Source organism: Stigmatopora nigra, chromosome 4 (genome assembly GCF_051989575.1).
Source record: "Stigmatopora nigra isolate UIUO_SnigA chromosome 4, RoL_Snig_1.1, whole genome shotgun sequence".
Lineage (NCBI taxonomy): Eukaryota > Metazoa > Chordata > Actinopteri > Syngnathiformes > Syngnathidae > Stigmatopora > Stigmatopora nigra.
This window is the reverse complement of record NC_135511.1, coordinates 9082612-9106710: the sequence shown is the minus strand read 5'-3', so window position 1 is coordinate 9106710 and position 24099 is coordinate 9082612. Positions and strand designations below refer to the sequence as shown.

At 36.2% G+C, this 24099-nt stretch overlaps 1 protein-coding gene across 1 annotated transcript in view; it reads left to right on the top strand.

Moving 5' to 3' along the window:
* LOC144195833 (importin-11-like) overlaps window positions 1-24099 on the top strand; it is a 40119-nt gene that overhangs the window by 1793 nt on the left and 14227 nt on the right. The window contains exons 2-22 of the mRNA XM_077715689.1: window positions 982-1131; window positions 1495-1595; window positions 2480-2552; window positions 3678-3881; window positions 5684-5816; window positions 6960-7018; window positions 8421-8469; window positions 9110-9180; window positions 9274-9466; window positions 10495-10647; window positions 11061-11104; window positions 11576-11666; window positions 12011-12058; window positions 14704-14809; window positions 17146-17272; window positions 20030-20063; window positions 20596-20636; window positions 20718-20834; window positions 21805-21918; window positions 22288-22403; window positions 23260-23336. Of these exons, the coding sequence (XP_077571815.1) occupies window positions 994-1131; window positions 1495-1595; window positions 2480-2552; window positions 3678-3881; window positions 5684-5816; window positions 6960-7018; window positions 8421-8469; window positions 9110-9180; window positions 9274-9466; window positions 10495-10647; window positions 11061-11104; window positions 11576-11666; window positions 12011-12058; window positions 14704-14809; window positions 17146-17272; window positions 20030-20063; window positions 20596-20636; window positions 20718-20834; window positions 21805-21918; window positions 22288-22403; window positions 23260-23336 (2089 nt within the window). The 5' untranslated portion in view covers window positions 982-993. The remainder of the gene's footprint in view (window positions 1-981; window positions 1132-1494; window positions 1596-2479; window positions 2553-3677; window positions 3882-5683; window positions 5817-6959; window positions 7019-8420; window positions 8470-9109; window positions 9181-9273; window positions 9467-10494; window positions 10648-11060; window positions 11105-11575; window positions 11667-12010; window positions 12059-14703; window positions 14810-17145; window positions 17273-20029; window positions 20064-20595; window positions 20637-20717; window positions 20835-21804; window positions 21919-22287; window positions 22404-23259; window positions 23337-24099) is intronic.

The window sequence follows — 24099 nt, the reverse complement described above, 5'->3', positions numbered from 1 at the left end:
GTTGTTCTCCCAAACTTATCCAAGCTTTCCTTAATGGTCCTTGAAAGTGACTTTCTCAGTCTCCTTTTTCTTTTTTTGCTAAAAAAAGGTGCTTGTAGCAGTCTAAGATCTTGCAACCTGTTAACATTCAATAATATTAAATGTTTGGAAATAACTGCTTGTCCACTGTCCACTCGTCCTGGTATCAGACTCCTCAACAAATAAAGCAGGGAAATAAAACATCAGCCACTCCAGTATTTATCACCTTCACACATTTTCACATGCTTCAAAAAGTAATTTTTCCCAGTAGGACCTAAATTCCCATTATTGCAATAAACCTGGAGATGTCGCTCTTATTGCCTTTTAAGATGAGTGAAGATGCTTGGGGAGCCGAGGTTCTTGAGCATAATTGAACTTAGTAATTGAGAAAATCCACTTGTTTCGTCCTAATGAGATGTCGTTGCTTTAGATTGGGGGCAAAAATGTTGCCAACTCAATTTGTTCTGCGATACATGTTAACTAAGTGAATGTAATTTCAAAACAATTTCTCCCCTAAGATATGATGGTGTATTATTTTGTTTGTTTTTGGCTGCAATTTTGCCAAACCTTTATAAACTCCACGTGGTTTTTGAATAGTATTTTTATAAATAGTGTTTTTAACATTATTTTTTATAACCTTTGATGCAATTTTAGAAGAAATGTGATGCCACGATTACGAACCTAAAGGTACTAAGTCGTATTCCCGAAACGAATACTGTAGCATACTGGCACTGCTTCTCAATTTGTTGTTTGTTGTTTTTTCAAGTAATACTTATATGAAATTACTATATTTCGCACTACACGGCTGTCAGAAAGTAGACTGAGAGCCATAAATACACCACATCGAACAAATCTATGACAATGTAGATTTACCTACAGCAAAAGATTAATAATAGGCGTTTTTTGTCCCTTTAAACATTTTTGCTGATATTTTTGAAACATCTAAATCTGTCTTCTATTCAGGTATATCCAGCTATGGATATAGACGGTGCCAGTTCAGTGGTGCTGAAGACCTTAACTCAAGCAACCAGTCAGGACACGGCTGTGCTGAAGCCTGCTGAGGAACAGCTCAAACAATGGGAGACACAGCCCGGCTTCTACTCGGTCCTTTTGGTAGGCAAGATGTGAAATTATTATTTTTGAGTCAATATTTAATTCAATGATGTAGTTCTGGATGGTTCTTTTAAAATTTTTACGGGGATCTGGCTGAGTTGAGTTGAAAATGGCTGCATAGATGACAAAATTGGACATACGTATTTAATTACTGATGAGTTATTCTGGGTCCTTGGTGAGTGTGTGGTGTACTCAGCCATAGCTTGCCCCAGGAGTCTTAACCTTACTCAAGTCATGGCCTTAATGGCAGATGTGTTTTTCATTTCTGACATTTAATCATTTTTGGATGATGGCTGGTTCTGATTTCCTTATTTTATTCTGCTAATATAAGCTCACCACATGTATGTCTTTCTTTCGTTTTAGAACATCTTCAATAACCACATGTTGGATGTGAACGTCAGGTGGCTGGCAGTACTTTACTTCAAAAACGGCATTGACAGATATTGGAGAAGGGTGGCCCCCCAGTAAGTAGAATTTTTCAGCATTTAATGTCTCCCTTGCTGTTGTCTCTTTGCAACAGTATTTGTTTTACTTGTTTTATAGCCATTGCCCCCATGTTTGTTTTGGTTCCATTTTCCTGTAACAACTCTCTTATGTGTATTGTTTCTTTATTACTGTCTTTATAGCTACAGCTTCTCTCTTCTTGCCCTCTCATTTTATTTATACATCCTACACTTTTGTGTCTTAATGCATCCTAATGTTTGTAGCTTTTGTGCTTTCACCAAGTCCCATTTGCCGCAGGCTAACTTATAATGTCAACTTTGTTGGATTTGAATGGAACATTAATCCAGGAATTTAAATGACATTGGTAAATTTGAGGTCTTCAATGCTGCCTCACCAATCTTGGTTTGTGACCACTTTGTTTCTCACTCGTTTCTTTCTCAAGAAAATGTCCTCTTTATCTGACCAAGCGTTTTGTTCTGGCCCTGTCAGTATTTTATTGAATGGACTTTCATTTTTCAGAGAGCCTTGTAAGTTTTTTGGCTCGATGTGATTTGATTGTACCTTTGGGCTATTTGTTACAGTAGAAATTGAGGAGTGGAGCGATGCCTCGGGATGCTACACAGAACGCAGTGTCTCAGTACACTGTGCAGGACATATTATCCTTTTTTATCAGTGTATTTGAGTGTGTTGGGAAAGTTCTTTTTCTTCATGAACTAGTCAAAGGTCACAAAATTTAACATGCACTTGTTCAGGTCATAGTTCCTATTAAAAAAAAAAGGTAATTTCAACAATGGGTATTCTCTGATCATATGGTGAAGATGTCTTGGGAACATGGTGTTGTCTGTAGCTCTCTCCAATACTAATTCTTTGTCTGAACATATTTCCTCTCTGCTTCTATTGCCAGTGCTTTATCAGAGGAGGAGAAGACCACTTTACGTGCTGGGCTCATCACAAACTTCAATGAGCCAATTAATCAGGTTAGTGATTTCACTCCACCCTGCTGAAATCCTACTTGCGCTACTGTTGGGCTCCACAAGAATAATTCACTGAGAGAATCTATAAAACCCAAGACCTTCATGCAACTTTTTTTTTGCTGCATAGCTATGCATAATGGGACACCTCAATGCCTTTTAAGCGGTGAAATAGTTTTGTTGTGGAAAAGAAGAATTGACAGTACTCCCTCTTTGAACTAACTGGCATGGGGATACACAGATTTCATTTTGTTATACATAAAAAAATGTTATGCATAAAACTGAATAATGAAATATTTGTGTATTAATATTATATATATGTTTTCCTTTACTCCTTGGGGATGTATCAACAGATGAACTACTGTCTTAGCAACTTGCACTAGACACCATATTGTAAGGTACCACTCGTCGGTATGTCAAGATTAAATGTATACCACTCGTATGTTGTCACAGTGCTTTTTATGAAGTCTTGGCGCAAAGCAATAATGGGGTGTTGGGGGAAATCATGTTGACAAGAGCTTATAAAAATGATAACAATACAGCAATTCTGATTGCAACAGTTGAGGGACAGAATACACAAATGCTCTTTCAGAGCTATTGTGGCTCTTTACTGGACACAGCTGGCAAGATGAAAGGCTGAGAATGAAGTAATTTGCACTCTGTGTAGCTAAAGTGCCACCACCTCACGCTATTTAAAAATAAAGGCTCACACCTCATTGTGTAAATATGCAAGGTGAATCATATATATATATATATATATATATATATATATATATATATATATATATATATATATATATATATATATATATATATATATATATATATATATATATATATATATATATATATATATATATATATATATATATATATATATATATATATATATATATATATATATATATATATATATATATATATATATATATATATATATATATATATATATATATAATATTCAGACTTTAAGTATATATATTGTTTATATGCTGCTGCTGCTAATGACATGAAATAATGAAAAACTGACTCATTGAAACTCCAATGGGCAATTTCCCAATATTCACTCTAAAATACTTCCTCATTTGCCATCAATGCCTAATTTTTTCCCCCCGTCTGCTTCGCCATCAGATAGCAACCCAGATCGCGGTGCTGATATCTAAGGTTGCCCGGCTCGACTGTCCACGGCAATGGCCGGAACTCATCCCTGTACTGCTGGAGTCCGTCAAGGGTCAGGATGGCTTGCAGCAACACAGAGCGCTGCTCACCTTCTATCACGTTACCAAAACGCTCTCATCAAAACGTTTGGCTCAGGACAGACGGCTGTTTCAAGACGTAAGCCAATTTCTTTTCTTTTTAGGTATAGATTCTCTCTTTCAAGAATTTCCTTGACTTATTCATTTTTTTTACCATGACCTCATGCTTGCCAATGGAGTGGTTTGAATGTGTAGTACCATGTGTCCCCGATGGATGATGTTGTTCAGCTGCGTTTAGATGAAAGATGTATAGAAGCTGCATGAACTTTGGTCACAAGTGTGTTTGTTCAACGCATGATTGATTGTGTCTGTTTTTATCTTGGTGAATCGTGTCTCTGTTTTTATGTTCATGTTTATCTAAATTTAATGCATTCAGTGTTTTAAGAACATAAAACTACTACCAAATGGCTTTAGGGAAAAGAAATGATCAAACAGACTAATGAGAACACCACTGTATCCCCTCAGCTTTGGAAGCTTCTACGTCTCCCGATCTTCTCATCTTGTTAGACGTTTGTCATTTTTACGTAAACTTTAGACACGAACTTGCCTCAGGCTGTGTTTTTTTTGGTGGATGCTAGTTTTTCCTCTAAGGTCTCCTTCATTTCTTGATAAATATTTCCTCGCATTTTTATCTTGCACCGTGATCACCTTGTAAATGTCTTTACCTCCATTTTAACTTCAGATTTTCCACTCATTTTTATCTTAAAATCTTTTGCTAAACTGAATGTCGTTTAACATTTAACGCTAAGGTTTAGAACTGCTTTTAACCAAATGTCTTCTGTAATTAGGACTTCAGTACTCTTTTTCATTACTGACTGACGACTTAGATGTTAAGTGGAACACTATTGTAAAGCAATGTGCCATTTCACACAAGTTCTAGTACTGATGCTACTTTCGCAATTGAATTGATATTAATCACAAATAACAATTGTCTCATTATGAGCAGATCCTCCAAAATTTCCAGACTCTGATTAACCAACCTATTTACAGTTAATTCAAACTGATACTTGATGACTGTTTGGCTAGAGAGTGAGAGTTACTGCCGCACAAGTAAAATTTAAGGTGTAAATCACACAATGAAAAAGATTATTTTTAACAAAACAGGATACCCAAAATATGGCATTGATCGATGTTTTACATTTTGACCGTGTTGATAGTTTGCTTAGTCAATTGATACATCAAAAAAGATCAATGTATCTTTATACCCCCTCGTAAAGAGAGGTTAACCTAGTTAGGAAAAAAACAAAACTAAAAGAAGAAGAAAATCAAAATAAACATGCGTTGCACTATTTTCCTGAAATTAACGTGCAGCTTTGTATATAAACCTCTTTGTATCTCCCTGGTCTTTCTGTATGTGTGTGTGTGCGTATTATACTACATTGCTCGAGTTCAACGCCATATTGAGTATGTGTATCATTTTATTAGTAGGAAAATCAAAACCCAAAGCTCATTATTGTGCCCGGGCTGGTTGTCTGAGGTAGTGAACTGTGCGACGTACTGCACTGGTAAAAGGAACAGTGGTGCTTTTGTTTGCCTTTGATCGTATTATTTAGTTCGACTGGAGTATGTAGCTTACCAGAAAAATTGTAATTGGTTTGGGGCCCCGAATATTGTAATGGGAATGAGAGAAATAATTAGTTCATTGAAACTCTGATTTTTCCTGTGACTCTTAGGTTCCCTATTCACTTTCTACTTGTTTCTTTCTTTTATATTATGTCTCTTTTTGTATCTTTATGAGTAGCTGTTGGGATTTTTCCATGTGATCATTATTTGAAAATGGATTCATTCCTTGTGCTTACCGGCGTGTTGTTGAAAGTTTCTGCTGATCTAGCATGATTTGATCACTTGGTGATGGACTGTTTTGTTTGTCCATGTTGGCAGCTGGCATCGGGCATTTACAGCTTTGCGTGTTCCCTGTGGAGCCACCACACGGACTGTTTCCTCCAGCAGATCTGTGCCCAGGACGAAACGAGAGCAATGGCATCGTTAGAGAGAACACTGCTTTCTCTAAAAGGTAGCTGACATGACACACCTGTACATTTGTAAACCACACTTATCTTTTCTCTAAAACATTGCCATACTATCTTATCATATTTTTTGATAAGATTGTCCAAAACTGTTCCCCATCCATACTTCTGGAAGTTGGAAATTATGGCTAAAGTGATATATCAAAATTCGTCCCTCGGCTTACACCATACAAACTTTTATTGTAAGATTCATTGGTAAATTTTATATATTTTTTTCTTAAAACAGTTTTGAAACGTGTATATGCACTACTCAATATCAAAAGAATGATCCTTGTACCAGACATAGCAGCAGGATATTTCCATCAACAGTCGATTTATCATTACGTAGTTCTTCTGTGGGGAATGCTATTATTTATTTTCCCCAAAAAAGTAATATGCTTGCGCCAATGGGGGTTTCCTTTTTTATTCTTTTCATTTGTATAACTTGAGTCCAGCGTCAACAAGCATTTATCTCACTTTCTGCAAACAGTATGCATCCGAAGAACTACATTGTCATTTCATTTAGAGCCCCAAATTTTCAGACAAACATCAGAGCCAAATCTTAAGAACAAGCTGTCAATTTTGTTTTCCTAAAACTCAATCTCTGAAAGAGTAGGTTAAAGTGGTGCATCTCAATTGAGAAACGAAGGGTGTATATATTAAGGAGTAGGCCATTATAGCTTGGGAATGAAGTAGACAAATACACAAGATGTTCACTTATTTTATCAAATAATACAGGAAACATAATATATCCAAATCTGGAAAAGTTCAAATTCTTATTTTGCAGTTGAAACAAATAAAATTGGGATTTATGAAACATTTTGCGTGTGGGGCACACAGTGGCATCTTGCCAATATTTGCGGCAGCACTTGTTCCCTGTAAGATTTGGAATCTTGTAAGTAGGCCCACGTCCTTTGTGAAAACTAATCACGTTGATTAAACTGTGGAATCTTTAAAGTTGAATAAAACATTTTAAGTTATAAACTACTGCCCGTCACTGACCACGCAGCTCTTTGAGCCTGTCCAGATTTGGCTTTAGTGTAGGAAAGAAAAAAGAAGAAACATTCAAAAACCTTCAACTAGGGAATCTTGCCTTTCACTGTATCAATAATGAAGATGAAGAATGTTACCAAATCTGTTTCCCCCCTCAGTACTACGCAAGCTGACTGTTCATGGATTCCAGGAGCCACAGCAGAATGTTGAAGTGATGGTGAGTGAGCGTCGTAACATTTTGTTTAAATTGCGTATCTTTTCTTCAGAAAGGACTTCATGTATTCATTTTCCAATCCGCTTATCTTCACATGGCCATGGGAATACTAGTGCCTATCCTTGCAAAGAATGAGGAGTTGGCAGCGCACACTCAGATTTAGTTGCTGGGCAATTGCAGGTTCATAAAGAATTGATATATGCCTACCAGTGAATTAGGTGTTCAAAACATGGGTGTCTATTAGGTTTTGAAATGCCTGGAGCCCTCTTTATGTTCAAAAAGCCAAGATGATTTATTTCCTCCTTTTTTATTCAATTAAAAAACATTTTTTGTAGCCCCTCTATAACAGTCACTGTAAACAAAAACTGACTCCGTGAAATGCATGTAGATATTTCATTTTGTATTCCGTTAGGCGCTCTCTGTTCCTTATCTCTTTTGGCAGTCAAGGCTCGCTGGAGATGAACCACCTCCTATAAAGTTATTTTTTTATATTACTCCCAGGTTAAAGTGATTAATTTAACTATTTAAAATAAATATTGTATGATAATTTATATTATATGTATGTATGTACGTGTGTGTGTGTGTGTGTGTGTGTGTGTGTGTGTGTATATATGTAAGAAATACTTTTTTGGTCTGTTATAGAACAAATGAGTCATGTTCTAGCTAGCAGGCACAAGGTTGTAACACTAACATTAAAATGTCATTTGCCTCAAGCTGGTTATTCCAGATCAATGAGCAAACATAAAGGCTTTAGAGTTAATATTTCATGTTCAGATTGCATTAAGTTGTTTCATGAGTAGTTCAGAATAATTTCTGGTTTAACTCGTATTGCCATTCTCCTCTCACAAATTCCCTTAGAATTCTTAGATTCCCTTCTCTTTTCCATACTTGAGGCTAACTCAAAAAAAGGCAGAGTAGTCTTTTTCTGTTGTCATTTTGTTCCAACATGCCATTGCTTTATTTCTTTTTTAAAGCACAACTAAACATGTAGCCTTCAAATTTCACATTGCTGCACTAGACCCAATTGGTTCAGACTTTTGATATAGTCAACGCTAAACCTGATTTGCAGTGGAGTCAACATAGTGAAATGTGTTTGTATACAAAAGTGGGATGATTTGTGAGGAGTCGTTGCATTACAAAATGTAAATACTCTACTACCTTCCCTGTTGCTCAAAACACTGTTCTGCATCTAAACTGAGTGATTTCAAATAATGGGTTTTATACCCAAGTTGTACTCAATTTTCTTAACAATTTAGAATCTAGTGTCCTATCATATTGTAAAGATGGAAATGTTCCTTATTCATAGACTATGAAAGTAGCTCACTTCCATTCTCTAAAAGTTGTAATATCCTTACTGTGGGAATGGGAGCAATTAAACCTTTTTTCTTCTCTTTTTTGCTTTTAGGGTTTTTTGAATGCAGTGTTTGAAAGGCTAAAACAGTTCCTGGAATGCTGTAAGTTGTTTGTGTTTTTTATCTTTATGATCAGTTGTTGAATGCATGACATATTCCAAGATTTTTGCCCTTTAATGTTTTTTGCTGGAGGTTCTGAATAAAGAACTGGCCTGATCTTTTATGAGGCTGTCATCACATCTTTACTAATTCTTTGCCATTGAAAGGTCTACTGTTCAATTAGCGTCTAAAAATTCACTGTGATTGTCAATAGGCAGGAATGGGAATACTTTAATGTACTTTTTTCTCAGGATTGAGTAGATGATGATAGATGAGGCCCAACATTTAATGACCCAAAGATATAGTTGTCAGTTTATTATAGAGATTTTCTGATCGAATCACAGCCGATAAGACAGGTGCAAATTCTTCTTCTTTATTTGACATAAGTTTTGTTTTGCATCTATTACATTAACACCATGTCTGTGTGGCCATCACTAATTAATTAAGTGTCTCCATCAGAGCAATGTCACATATTATGGAAGTTTTTTATTTTAGTTCCTCAAATTGTTGTTGCTTTTGGAACAAACAATCAAGCATTGCACTGCCTGGTAAAAGTGTACTAACAACAACATCACAATTTTTGTGTGGATAATTAAGAATCCAACTGTTACAAACATTGTCATTTGTTTATTGTGTATTTTAGGTCGACAAATTGGTCCAGGCAGTACATGCAGGGAAAAGCTGGAGAAGACAATAATACTCTACACTAAAGTTGTGAGTGTTGTTTGTTGATGAAGTAGATAAAGTTGGTGCTTGATGTCAAATTTTTATCAACTAAACAATGCATTCTTCTTTCCTTTGACTTAGTTACTGGATTTCTTGGAGTACCATCCCTGTGCATTTATACCTCTAATCCAGCGCGCACTGGAATTTTCTGTTAGCTACGTTTTCACACCTGTTGGGGAAGGCATCACTTTTGAGCGCTTCATCGTCCAGTGCATGAACCTCACCAAGATTATTGTTAAAAATCAAGCCTATAAACCTGCCAAGAACATTGAAGGTGAAGTATGAATTTGTTGGTCTTTGATATAATCCATCAATTGTTCTTCTCATTTTATCCATAGCACTATTATTTTATGGTCAATGATTGGAGTGCAATCTATTTCCATTACTAAAAATGTCTTTAAATTTTTAAATAATATTTAACTCAATTTTTACATTGTAGGGTTTTAGGATTTGCCCAAGTGTGTGTAATCATCTTCTAATGGTGACTGAACTCTGTGAAATCATACATCCATTAATTTACCAAGCTTTAGAAAAACTTTATCAATCTTGAGAAAATCAGGTCTTGACTCAATTTAGGTTTATTGCCAGTATGTGTGTTTCAAAGTTAGACTGAGTTGAGCTAAACTTTGTTTGCTTTCTTGTTCCCACCTTCCAGATAGGGCAATATTGTAAGGTGCAAGGTTGAACAGCTAAAGGCAAATCAAGACACGGCTGACCTATTCAGCTACTGGCATCAAGGGGACTTATATTTTTATAATAGTTATATTTTTCTCACCCTGTCAGTCATGTAGACAGACAGCAGGTCTCTTGTGCATCTGAGACCACGATAGGTCGCAAAGCTGTGTAGTTCTAATGAAAGTAAAAATGAATGAACTTTATTCTCCATTGGATGACTGAACATGTTTGCCAATGAACTATTTGTGGGGAGTAGCTTGAATAATTATGTCGGAAATAACTTTTACACTAATTGATATGATTTTTTTGCAATGATTAAGATTTTTCATTCCGAATATCTTCACAAGGATCGTTAGGCGACCCTCCGAGTTGGTTAACAGCTAATCGGACGGCACAAGACAAACAACCACTCGCGCTCAAACTCGGATCTAAAGACAACCAACCTCCCATCCAGAAACAGTAACCAGAAATAATTCAGGCAGGCATAGCAAGAACATGAAAACTCTAGACAGGAAGATCAGGAGCCACCGTAATTGAACCAGGGATATTATTGTTATGTAGGCAGGAACAATGTGTCTACTCCATTTAAAACTTTAGATGTAAAGCTTTGATGTCATGTCTTTGTAGATAGTAAACCAGAGAGTCTTGAGGCCCACAAGATAAAGACGGCTTTTTTCACACACCCCACCCTGACGGAGATTGGCCGCCGTCTCGTCTCCCACTATTTTCTCCTTACGGAGGAGGAGCTAGCCATGTGGGAGGAGGATCCCGAGAGTTTTGGTAAGTCTAAAAGTTGATTTCCTAAAATATCTTAATTATTGACAGATTCAACATTTTCACTTGTCTGTCTTTCACTCCGTCAGACATCAACTAATGAGCAGTTTTAATTATAGTTTTACCAAACATCAAATGTCAATTTAGTAATTTCTCTATAATTGTTAATGATGTAGTATAGTTAATTCATTTGACTAATCTAATAAAGATACAATTAAATGTGTCAAAAATAGAGGTTGTGATGCTATGAAATGGGTAAAAAAAAAACGTCCAAGTTTGCAAACTGTGGAGGATCATTGACCACTTTAACTTGGATTTAAGTTCAAATTAAGGACTGTCTGAGCAAAGTAGAGAAATGTTCCAAATAAGTGTTCTATGTGTAATGAGCATCTAATTTCTTCTCACCCTCTACTTGGCAGCGGTTGAAGAAACAGGTGGTGACTCTTGGAAATACAGTTTGCGGGTGAGTAAAAGGAGGATCCTGCTCCCTTCATGTTAGACCATGACAATTGCCTTCCACAAAAAAAGTGAGATCTTTGCATCAAGTTTGATAATGCGATATCTGTAACAGTAACAAAAAAAATCTATGTGCATGTTTTTGTAGTTGTATCTAATTTGTTGTTAAACCTATTTTCATTACATTTTGGCACTGCCATGTACAGTGTTTAATTCTTAACCTATAATTTCCCCTATCACTTTTTCCCCTTTCATGATCAGAGGAGTAGCAAGACTTAGAAATATATGTTTAGGATGACTTTTCTTTAATTAATGATTATGTATTGTATTTAATTGATATCATAGCTACCTCCATTTTCCATACTTTGCCGTTAACAAAAACACATGACTGTTTTGAGTTTGATAAAATTCTATAAAAAATATTTCCTGGCAGCCATGAATTTGATATTCTCCTAATTACTAATTCTTTCTGTGTTAGCCCTGTACAGAAGTGTTATTCTTGGATATCTTCCACAACCACAGCCAAACCTTGATACCGGTGCTCCTGGACATGGTTCAGAATCTCCAGGGTCAGTGAATAGCATTTATGTACTAGAGTAATTGATTGTTACAAACCTGCCCACCCTCTTTCGCACTACAATACTTATTTATTTTCCAAATCAGAAAATAACTTATGTGGAAGACTAATGCCACCTCCAGTCTTATTATTGATGTTTTATATACAGTAGTGGTGACATTATATTAGGACTTTTGTTAGCAAGAAAAAATTGTGTAAAGGGTTGTTTGTATCCTTGTGCCCTGCGATTGGTAGTCCAATTAGGCCCAAGGTCAGCTGCAATGGGTTACACACCCCAGACAGCAGGGGTCCAATGGCTTAAGTCATCTTAGAAACTAAAGGAATGTTTTGTTACAGGTCCAACCAATGTGGAAGATCCTGTTCAATTGTTAATGAAAGATGCAGGTAAATTAAACTTCTTTTTCTTTTCTCCTCTCTAAATGTGTTTGCTAATGTTACTTCTATGCTGCTGGCATGTTTCTTTCTTTTACGTTTTGGGAATTTGTTTTGTGTCTGTCAAAATAGTTTTTGCCTTTTCAAAAGAAAAATATCACACCTAAATATGAACTCCTTAAACACAGGCAAATTACCAGAAGACCTCAGGGCATAACTGAAACAAGTTTAGCCTAGAAACGTTAATGTTTCATTTTACATTGGTCCTGCTACTGAACCACAATATGGAAAAAGTTGGGGAAGGCATTGTCATTATTGAATATTCCAGCTTTTCAAAACTCATGAGACATTCATGAACTTGACAGCAGGCAGACACGTAAAAACTGACTTCTTCCAAAGATTTAGATGCCCCTATATTGTTTTTAATTGAACTGACTTAGAAAAAAAAGTGCAATTAGCAGCAACTCCAATTCCCTGACAGTTTCATTTACCTGTCTGCAATACCTTACCTCTTGCAATGTTTAATTGATCACAATCCAAACTCTTGCTTTAGCACCTTCAGCCCATCTGTCTTGTCTTTCTATTTGTGCTTGCACATCTGTTACTCAAGATGAATGAGAGCAAATGTGGCCGAAAGGCGTGGAGTTGCTCAAGTTAAACAAGACAGTTGTGTCCCACTTTCTTTTTCTCCTTAAAGGCGTGTGCACATGGAGGACTGCTAACATCTAGTTCGGGGGACATTAGATTAGCGGCTTGTTCCTTGAATAGCAAATGCCTTGCAGTAGATTATAAATGTTTCACTGGCTGCATGATTTCAGTGCATCTATGAGGACATTGACCATCTAGCTGCAATTGAAAATTATTGGTAATTGCAACTCATGTGTCTCTAGCATGATCAAATAAAGATACATTCCCATTTCATTGTTAATTCCATCCATTTGCTCTAGTGCTTTCCTCATTAAGGCTGTACATAAGATGTGCAGCCTGCTCTAGTTTTCTTTATGCGAGAGGCGTGTTATTCATATTCCATAGTAAATCGAGCAGCAGTTCCCTAGAACAATTCAGATAAACAGCTCAATTTCATATTTATGTTAACATTTTGATGTGGCTGTTTCAACTTTTTCAGTTGGTCTGACATAGCCCTCATGGAAAATTCTTTCTGAAATATATTTCTTATATTACAATGTTTGGAAATGTTTAGTAGCACAATTGGTGTCTTTTTTAGCACCTCAGGCCTCTTATTGCTGACTTCTGAAGCCAACACGCGTTGAGACCTAAATGGCCACGAATTTCTGTGGCCACTCTGCATTCAAAGCCAGCCAAGACAATTTTGACAGCTGCTACAATGATTGTGTAGAGACGGCGCCAACGTGCGTCGAGAGCCAATTTCAAAATACAATGCCAACAAGTAATGCTCAAATTTTGATGCAATCCATAGTTTGTTTTTATTTTAAAGTTGGCCTTACCATCATCATTGTGATAACTGCCTTGACAAATTCAATATGGCACCTGACCTTTAAAATTCATGGTAAGCAAATGCTATGTGAGACCAGAAATGTAGTCTGCAATTCATAAATTAGGTGTGCAACACTTTCATGTTTCCCACTTGTAATGCCTACATTTCACACCTTTTACGTGAAAAGCACTTTAATAATTAATTAGGGGCTTAATGTTAAATTAGAGCAAATTAATTGATGTTTCAACACTGCAGGAGCTTTACTATGGGTGTGCATATTTTGTCTCATGAAGTCAGTAGTTTATATCATACATAGCAATGTTTGTCGCTTGACTTTTTATTGTATTTAAGTAATAAACATGGTACTAGTCTGGGGCCCAGTGGTTGGGGATTCCTGTTCAATTATGGTGTAATTCTGTTCCACGCAATTACTGATACTCGGAACTGTTACATAAATTAATAATTGTTATGGGACAGATAAAAATTCATTAGGTTTTATGCTCTAATTTTGAAATACACTTTTCCAAGTGAATTTTCAATTGTGCTGTTCTAGTTAAAAGGGAAAGACAACTCCTTCTTCATGCACATGCTAGCAGAAAGAATCTTTTTCAATAAAATGTGAAAACAGACTTATTTTTCTGATAGTGTAGTCGTAGTGAAACACATAAATAAATGCCAGTAATTCCAAAAAGTGGCCACCCGTAGTGAAGGCAGAAATGTAATCATTGTCAGTCCTGTTTTATTTTATTGAATGTGAACATCTCAGATTGCCAGCATTTCCTCATGACGTAAGTAATAATCATTGTCCAATGTGCTTAGTATTCTGGTCCATTAATTTTTACACTATGGCTTCAGGTATAAGTACGTCACAAAAAGTGACAAAATTGTGTTTAAACATTGTTTTCTACATCATCAGCATTGTAAGAAATCCACGATTTACAATCTTAAGATAAATACTTGATACACATGAAGGTCATTTATACTATGTGTTGGCTTTCTCTTTTCATGAAATAATGTTCAAATATTAAATTTTATGAGCACATTGAAATGCCAATGATGGTTTGACTTCATTACCAGTATAGTATCCTTTAACATGGTTCTCGGTTGGATCCATTGTAAGAGCACATGCCGGCAATCTACAATGAAAGGGAATTTATTGACTTTATATTTACAGCTTTTCTTTTTCTTTAATTATTTACAGTGTACAATGCTGTAGGACTGGCTGCCTTTGAACTGTTTGACAACGTTGACTTTGACCAGTGGTTTAAGAATCAGCTTCTCGCGGAGCTTCAAGTCACCCACCACAGGTGACAACTTATTTATTATTAAAACTTAGTGAAAAACTGTTCTATGAACTTAGACGAATCACATTGATTTAACGAAAATTGAGACGGCATGTCATCCGGATTAAACGGACAAAGACAATCAGGGAAGGGCTCTGGTTTGAGCAGTCATTGGACATGCCCACAGCGCTCATTGGCATTAACAACATTATTTACTTTTGCTCAATCAAACAATTTATTACTTTTAACTTTGACTGAACAGTCCTTTTAATGATAATTTCTGATCACCAAAGTGGAACGAAACAAATTTTGCTGTTGACTCAAATCATCAGCACAATAAGTATATGCCAAATACATCATTTATAGCCAATCGTTGTCTGGCAGGCAAAAAAAAATTCTATGCCCACTCATTTTCTCCCAGACTAGTGACAGAGCAGTAGACGCAGAGATGCAGGCTCATCATACTTTCATATCAGCTGCAGGCTCAGGCAGTGAGCTGGGAGATGAGTGCATTTAAAAAAAACAAAAAAAAACAAGATGAGAAAGTTGGAGAGCGGCTGGTGTGAGTGATATGAAGAACAAAGAAGCGCCCTACAGGCACAAATGCTAGGATAATCAAAGTACCAAGTCGACAGCACTCCAAGTATGAGCCACTCAGGCGGCTTTGCGCACGTCAGTGAGCAGACGCTCTGATGTCACAATGACACTGCTGGCCAGGTGCATCCATTCATTTTACTTTAGTCTGCCAATGTGGGCGCTGACTACAAGGATTTTCTATTTGTTAATGTCACTTTTTATTGATCACTTAAATATTTCATGGTCACTTTCACAATTTAGATATTAACATTTTTGGTCTTTTTTGGTTCGTGCATGGTGCACTGTGAGCTCGTGTGCATACATTCATAATACCGGTCATATTTAGCAGGTTATTTTTATGTTTAAGAAAAAGTGAGTTTCATGATGTGACCAAATTGTTTATTCGTTCATTAATCGTACCGCTTATTCTCACAAGCATTGTGGGGGGCATCCTGAATGGGCTGCTCTTTAAAATTTTGACACAGGTAGAATACATTTTGCCTCTCGTCTAAACTTTGAGAATACTGCAGAAAAACTCCATCTGCTATGGGTCTGGCTGGACCTTTGAGTCACCGTGCCCCAAACAGATGCCAGCTTAGACCAGGAGTGGGACAACGGTGTCGCCAAATGCAGTGATGAGAGTGCAGCTGCACCACATGAAATTGGAACCTCTTACAGGATGGTCAATGTCCTTGGTCTTTTTTTCCTGTCACTGATTGCAGCTCATTAAAATCTGCACCTAGATTTTTGCTGCAAAATCATTTTGATTAGGTTGGTTTTATTATAGACATAGTGATTGAATGACTGCAATTTCTAGCTTTCAACCACTATACAAGGTCTGATGTTAAATGTCCTCAAATGCCGTGTTAATAAAATACATTTTCCAGTGCTGGGAATATGTAAAGACTGAGAAAAAGTTAAGGAGTTGCTCTCCAGAAAGCTTCTGTTAATCTTCATGTTTGGTAAATAAATGCAGTAGTTAACATATAATTTAGACGAAAAGGCCAGATTGTGATGTTTTAAGGCAATATTTAAATATTTATACTGTCAGCAAAACATGCACATGTTGAGAACGTAAGTCCTTGAAAGGAAGGTGCTGTGAAACACGGTCAACAAGCTAGTAAAGTGCCGAGCCATCTGATATTTTATAATTAAATAATTCTTTTCTTGGTGAGAATCCTGGCGCAGCATTTTCTACCATTTTCAGGCCTTTTATAAGAAAAGGCCAGAGAGCAATACATCACGATAGTCAAGGCGGAAAGTGACATGGGAATGGTCTCGGCTCCACTAATTCACAAGATGTGTCTTTGCAATGTTGCCTGGATGGAAAAATGCACTCTAGTCTCCAACTGAAAAGAAAGAGCAGCTTTGAAACAAACACAGATTTTCTTGGTCTGTCATTTTGAGTAATGGTATTGTTATTGAAATTTAAAGTGATATACTTAAATATGACCTTATGTTTTAGTGGGCCAATAAACAAGTCACTTTTCTTCAGGATTCAGAGATAAACTATTGCCAGACTTTCATTGTTTAACCTCAATGACACACACCTCCAGAATACAGCATTGGAGTCGATGGAGTATGTGGTTTTCACTGCAATGTATAGTTGGGTATTGTTAGTATAAACGTGAAAGCTACTCTAGCAAAAAGTAGTATCAAGCAGCAGTAGTACTCATGAAATATCAGTCCATTGCTAAAACAATCGTGACTCTCGCAAAGGATGTTTCAATTTAAGAAAAGGTCAAATGTAATTAATTGCTCCACAATTCCATTTTCATCTACAGATACAAGCTGATTCGCCGAAGAGTCATTTGGCTTATAGGCCAGTGGATATCTGTCAAATTTAAATCTGACCTTCGCCCTTTGCTGTATGAGGTCATCCTCAGTCTCATGCAGGACCCTGATTTGGTGGTAAGTCATTCAATAATCTCCTAATACCCAGACTCTTGCAAGGCATGCATTTCTATTTTCTCTTTGATATTTAGGCTGATTCGAACCTGGAACCTGATTAGTGTAAAAACAAAGAATTATCTTTTTACAGGATGTAGTTTCTGAAAAAAATAAATAAATAAATATATATATATATATATATATATATATATATATATATATATATATATATATATATATATATATATATATATATATATATATATATATATATATATATCGTAAGAATAAGCGGCTCAGAAAATTAATATTCATATTTACTGGTGATTATAATTTTGGGAGTCCTTTCTTTTAAAACCTCTTAGCAAATTTGATGACTGTTCCATTCGTAATCTCTGAATAAAAACACAGATTATACACATGATGATTCTGAAAATATAATGTGTACTCGTGCTAGATATGCCAAGGCCTGTCACGATAACAAATTTTAGTGGGACAACCATAAAGTATTACCAAAACTCAAAAATGAACCACTGCAATAAATGTTTGCTCTTAAATAAAATAGACAAACTATATTAAAAATAATATCACATTGCTACATTTGTGGATTGCATAATATGAAAAAGGTGAAAGACCCAACACCATATTATGTAGAGCTTAACTCATTGTGCCTTGAAGGTTTTTTTCCCCCTGAATTTAAATTAGTTTTTAGTGAAGACAGGATTTCAACTGTTCTACAACACAACTGACCCTTTTCTCTAATGAGAATGGTGTTCTGCCACTGTTTCTACACTCAGGTTATGCATTTATAATACGCAAACTCTAAGGAGAATCTCTGTGTTATTTTTATTGCCAAGCTCTGCCTTCTAAGCAGGAGGCCCTGATTTACTTTGAAATTGTTACAAAGCAGGCTTTGAAACTGTAAAGCCTTGGGCGATATTGTAGGATCCATGTAATTACTTTGTCCTATCTGCGGGGGGACTTTGAAAATGTTTGAATATGAATGCATTTAATAACGAACTCTAATGTAATGCAGTTCCGAACAGTTGGCAAGGCATTTTATGCAGTAGGTTAAGGGAAATGCCTTTTTAATTTTTATCAAATTAATATCAGAAGTAAAAAAAACTTTAGTTTGTTTTCGCAAGGCTTTAAACTACAATATTCCATACACTGACCTGCCATTTTACATATTTTACTCCTCTCCAATTTTGCATTCACACACCGTTTCCAATTAGACAAACACACGGCAGCAAGCCAATACATGTACAAGACAATCTGCTATGTTCAAACAGCATCAGAATGAGGAACAAAGTTGATTTGAATATCGTTGAAAGTTGCATGGTTGTTGCTGACATATGAGCTGTTAGTTATTAAGGCCTGACACATATCGTTGCTGGTCCAATTTAGCAGTTCTTATGGGCAGTTACAGGTGTCATTATGTATTTCAATATATACTAAATATATGGCTTTTAAGAGTTATCATGCTTTTATGAAACTCATTAGAATTATTTTTTCCTCATTTAGGATGGTATTTTCGATATCCTACCTCAATTGAATTCAATGGGTGTTACACAGTGAAATATGTGGTCACATACTGTCTCTAAAAGCCCATTCCAAAGATTGTGAAACCACTATAGTGATTTAATAACATTTGTTGTAAAAAAAAAAAAAAAAAAAAAAAGAAGAAATGCTGACTCAAATGCCTTCCCAGACCCTTGTGCTGGTTGAGAAAAGTGCTACAAAGCACTGACCGTAATTGACTTTTTAAATCTCCTACCAATTTCTTCACTCGCTTACCTTCCTTTAATTCCCATCTTCCATCTGCTCGCTCTTCCCCTGGGTGTCATTACCACTTCCATCACTCTTGCATGGCAAAATTGTAGCCTCTTGGTTCTGAGAGTGGATGCTCGTGTAACCTTTGAAAGTAGAACATGCATTTAACCAAAAGTATTTGCACAAAATGTGTTCACATTTCCAAACTACAATTCCACTACATCACGTCTCTAAATGCTTTTTCTTGCTATGGGCTCCATGTAACAGAATAATAGAGACAGAATCAAATTCTATAGTATTTTTACAATTTGAAGCGCTGTCTAGTCGGCACTCAAGCATTTGTTCCTTTTGTTCTTGTGGACAGTAGTTGACATCCAACTTTTCTGGTATTTGCGAACCAATCAACCGATATCTATTGGTCTTCAGAGCTTCAGCCTGTAGTGTGCTGATTGTTACTTAGCAATTTCTAGTCTTTAGTTAGTTTACTTTCCCAGTTTATTTTTTTATTTTCATAATGTGCTTAAAAAGTGCTTGAATTTGAACTTGTTTGATGTATAAACCTTCTGGATGTTTTGGCTTAGCTAATAAATTTGTCTAACCTATTCATGAGACCTTATTATCTCCTGTACACATTTTTAACAACTTTTTCAATGTCAAACCTAATCAGTGACTGCATCATTTCTTGCCTTACTGTTAGTCTTAATATTAGGCTTAATATTTTTATATCTTCATTTAGACTGTCATTCCATTGCACAGGCTGTAGAAACTATGTATTACCTGTTTCATCTTCTAAGGTAGCAACCTAGTATAGAATACATCCACAACCAACTTGTGGTCATCGTTTTGCTTGATTGATTTCCGAAACCATTATTCTGCAACACATCTGACACGATAAAGAGAAGTTTAAGTCCATCAATTAATGTATTACTGTGCTAATTCATACCTGGTCTAGTTTAAATTGATGTGCTTTTTGTAATATATTTTTTGGTTTGGTTTTCTCCACAGGTGCGGATTGAGACAGCTACAACTCTGAAGCTCAATATCCAAGTGCTTTAGTTTGAAGCATTTACTGTTAAAGTTGATGCTACAATTGAACACATACTGTAACATAAATTCTGGTTATCTTTGTCTGACATTTAATCTTAAAGTAGTTGTAAGAACTCAAAAATATATTAATATGAGTTAGTGAAAATTTCTTTCTATTGCACTAAATGTCTAAGTCACAGAGAAAATTGTGTATTGTTGAAGGATCGAATCAGTCTCACATCTATTTTTAATATACTTAATCACCTTTTAAGACATGAGGTTAGAGAAACAAGTTGATATCTTAACAAACTGAATGTATAATTCAGTATTCCCCAGCCTCTGCTGATGAAGATATCCGTAATTTTAAGACAGTTCAGTGTTTATTGCAATGCGGTATGACTGCCAATATTGGTATGTGATTCTCTGGTGATTAATAGAAATCCTCTATTGAAAGCTTCAACTATCCACATTTTAGACATTGTTTTTATTTGTGTCTTTATTTGTTATGAGTAATTTGTTCTATTTTGCTCTTAACTCACCACTACCCGTCGATGACTTTGAGTTCCGGACAGAACAGTTCCTCCCTGTGAGTACTTTTTTTTTCTCCACTGTTTCACCAGATTAAATTGTTAATGTATTCTCACTAACTCATTTCCACTCCAACTAGTACTTGGAATCCATTTTTGGGCTACTCTTCCAGTTGTTGCAGCAGGTGACAGAGTGTGACACCAAAATGCAGGTGCTCCATGTCATCTCCTGTGTCATCGAAAGGGTTAACACACAGGTAATTATTATGACATTCAGTCTATTCAGCTCTCTGGAAAATTGCTTGAGGTTGCCAAACAATTATTTCTTGCAAATAGAAATGTTTTTGGGAAAACCCCAATAGTGCAGTCTGTTTCTGATAGGTGAAAACATCTGTCACAGAGATCACCCAAGGGGTCTCCCACAAAAGATCTTAACGATTTGTTACACTAACACTGGTAACAGCTATAACATTTGCCTCAGGTGGCACTTGCATCAATGTCATTTCTCACTTATCCCTGGAGGTCAGATCCTTGTTGTATCTCAGTGATTTATTTTCATTCCAATTTATTATATATTACTGTATACAGTAATCCCTCGGTTGTTGCGTCTTCACTTAGCGCGAATTCGCTTCTTCACTAATTTTTTCCGCTATTATTGAAAAAATAATTCCATAAAAATGTGAAAATCCACGCTGAAACTCATGAGCGGAAGCCATTTTTGCTATTAGGACTCACCACTGAAGAAAATACAAAGTTATATTAGGGGCGACTCTACTTTGCGATTTTTTTTTGTCTGGCCCAGATTTATCGCAATATTTGAGGGATTACTGTATATCTATTTTCCATTCATAAAATTTCCCATAAGCACGTGTTTGTAAACTCAACAACAACAACAAAAACATCACCCTCATCATGACCTCACCGGGCTCTTTTCATAGCCACTTTAAGCACCATCCATTAAACGATGCATCTAGTCTCACATTATCTGTAATCTGCCTTTTGCCTGCGGTCAGCAAAGATAGGTGCCATTTCCTAGGCCCAGAAAGTGTATAAAGGATAGTTTTGGTCAAGTATTGCTGTAAAATCCATACTTTCATTGCCATTCCGTACACATTATAAATGTCTAGAGGAGTGAACCATATTACCACTTTTTAGGTTTGTGTTCTCTCTTGCAGTTGTCTTAGGTTTTACAATATTTGCCCCACAATAACCCTTCTCTTTTTTCAGATCCGGCCCTATGCAGGCTGCCTAGTGCAGTACCTGCCCCTGCTTTGGAAGCAATCTGAAGACCACAACATGCTGAGATGTGCTATACTAACCACTCTTATTCATCTTGTGCAGGTACACAATGTTCCAAACCATTGGCTGACATTGTTTGTCCCTCATATTTTGCTCCCCCTCAATTAATTGACGTGTTCTTGTCGTTTTTGTCTAAACTCTTAACTTTTCTGTCAACTTCTATTAAATATCACATCCCAATATGTCTACTACCAAGGAGTAGTAGAGTTAAGTTGTGTAGCTGTGTACTATTTAAGGAAACTTGCCATTTGATCACATTTCGATTGGAAATGGTCAATTTTGTGCCTACTTCATAATGTCGAATTTTACCTATAATTAAGTTTTAAACAATCTGTGTAGAACACTGATTAAATTGAAACCACTGTTGTTAAATTCCTCAACCTAAATTAATTACTTCTATCTGTTTTTCAGGGCCTGGGTGCGGAGAGTAAGAATCTTTATCCCTTCCTTCTTCCTGTCATCCAGCTCAGCACAGATGTTTCCCAGCCACCTCATGTGTATTTGTTAGAGGATGGACTAGAACTTTGGTATGAACCCTTACTATTTTGTCTCTGGACTAAAACATTTCTATACGTGATGGTGGGTTATTTTTGAAACCCCATATTGTGATCAATGATAATAAGATTTTTTTAAAATTCATAAGTGACTATGGTTTTATATAATACTAATGTTTTAGGTTACATTGTCTCATATAATAACAGCTTACAAAAATATTATTATTTTCTAGTGAGGTTTGTGGGGTTGTTGAAATCTATCAATATGGGTAGGCACATTTATTTTGTGATAAGGGAACATTAGCTCACATGACAATAAATGATAAAAAGATAAATAATTCTATATATTATAAAGCCTTCTCTCAGACATGCTGTAACTGTTGTTGTTAGGTCTGCAAAATATTTGACTGTGTGTGAGTGGAAGATCATTTTTGCAGGTGTTTGCTTTTCATACTCTCCTGTCATCTTTTGTCTTTTTAACTCTTGTCCTTAATCTCCCTCTTCTTTGAGTTGTTGCCGAGCACTAAGAATTAGTGTGATGTGAGAGTGTGTGGTAAAAAGCCTATACCTCTCTCCCTCCCCTTTTCCATCCTGGTCTTTTATCTTCTCAGATAAATAGTCCTGCTCAAAATATCCATTTGATTTGTTTTCTGTGAGGTTGGCACCCATCTCGGCTTTTATCTTCTGTCAACTATTGATTCATATCATTTGTTTATCATATATCAAATCTCTCGAGTTTTCAGACATTTAAAGTTAAATCCACACGCATTCTTCAATGATGTACAAGAGAAGCAATTCATTTCTATACATTGTGTCATGTTGTGTGGCTTTTGAAAATTTTAATAATTATCTTATCTCCTCCCCTCTGCCTGTTCTTCTTTTTATGCAGGTACGTGACTTTGGAGAACAGTCCAGCCATCACCCACGAGCTGCTCCGAATTTTCCAGAACATGTCAGCTCTATTGGGTAAATCCCTCAGAGATTTCTTTCTGCTTTTTTTTATTTTGGATTATCGCCCCCCTCTCTGTCAAACGACATTTTAGCATACTTCAACCCAGTGTTCATGCAAGTGTTAGATACTAAAAAGGCCTCATGCATATGCATGCATACTGACAGGATGACAGATGTTTCCACCGGAAGGCCATGAGCTGGCATGGCGGCAGCCCGTTGACATGTCACCTCACAAGGTCAAGGCTGAGAAACAACACCAGATGCTGACAAAATGTACAGCATTAACAGCCACTATTTAGAAAAAAAATGTATTACATACACTCAATTTATCCCTGAGGGGGACCATTCACATTTTACTGTGCTGGTACGTGTTATTACTGCAATATGCCACGCAAAACCAATTCACACACTGTCAAGGGAAAGATGAGTGATAGAGCAGCACAATGGTAATATTTTCTCGTGTGTGGATGCTCATATTTCAGTGCCATTGACGGTGCTAGAGGTTCCTATCTATTTTGACTGAATGAACGTCAAATCAGATAGGACGTCTAGCGTCATCAATGGAACTCATTAAGTTAGCTTTTATAGCCAAAAATATACTGTTCTGGACCACATGAGATTTAGTTGGCCCACGAACGAAACTGAATTTGATACTCCTAATGTAGGGCATCTTTAACTGGAAGACAATTTAAACCACTGTTAACAAATAACACCACTGAATATTTAAAGATACAACTTTGCCCTTTTATTTCTTGTCAAACTAGTCTAGTCAGTTATC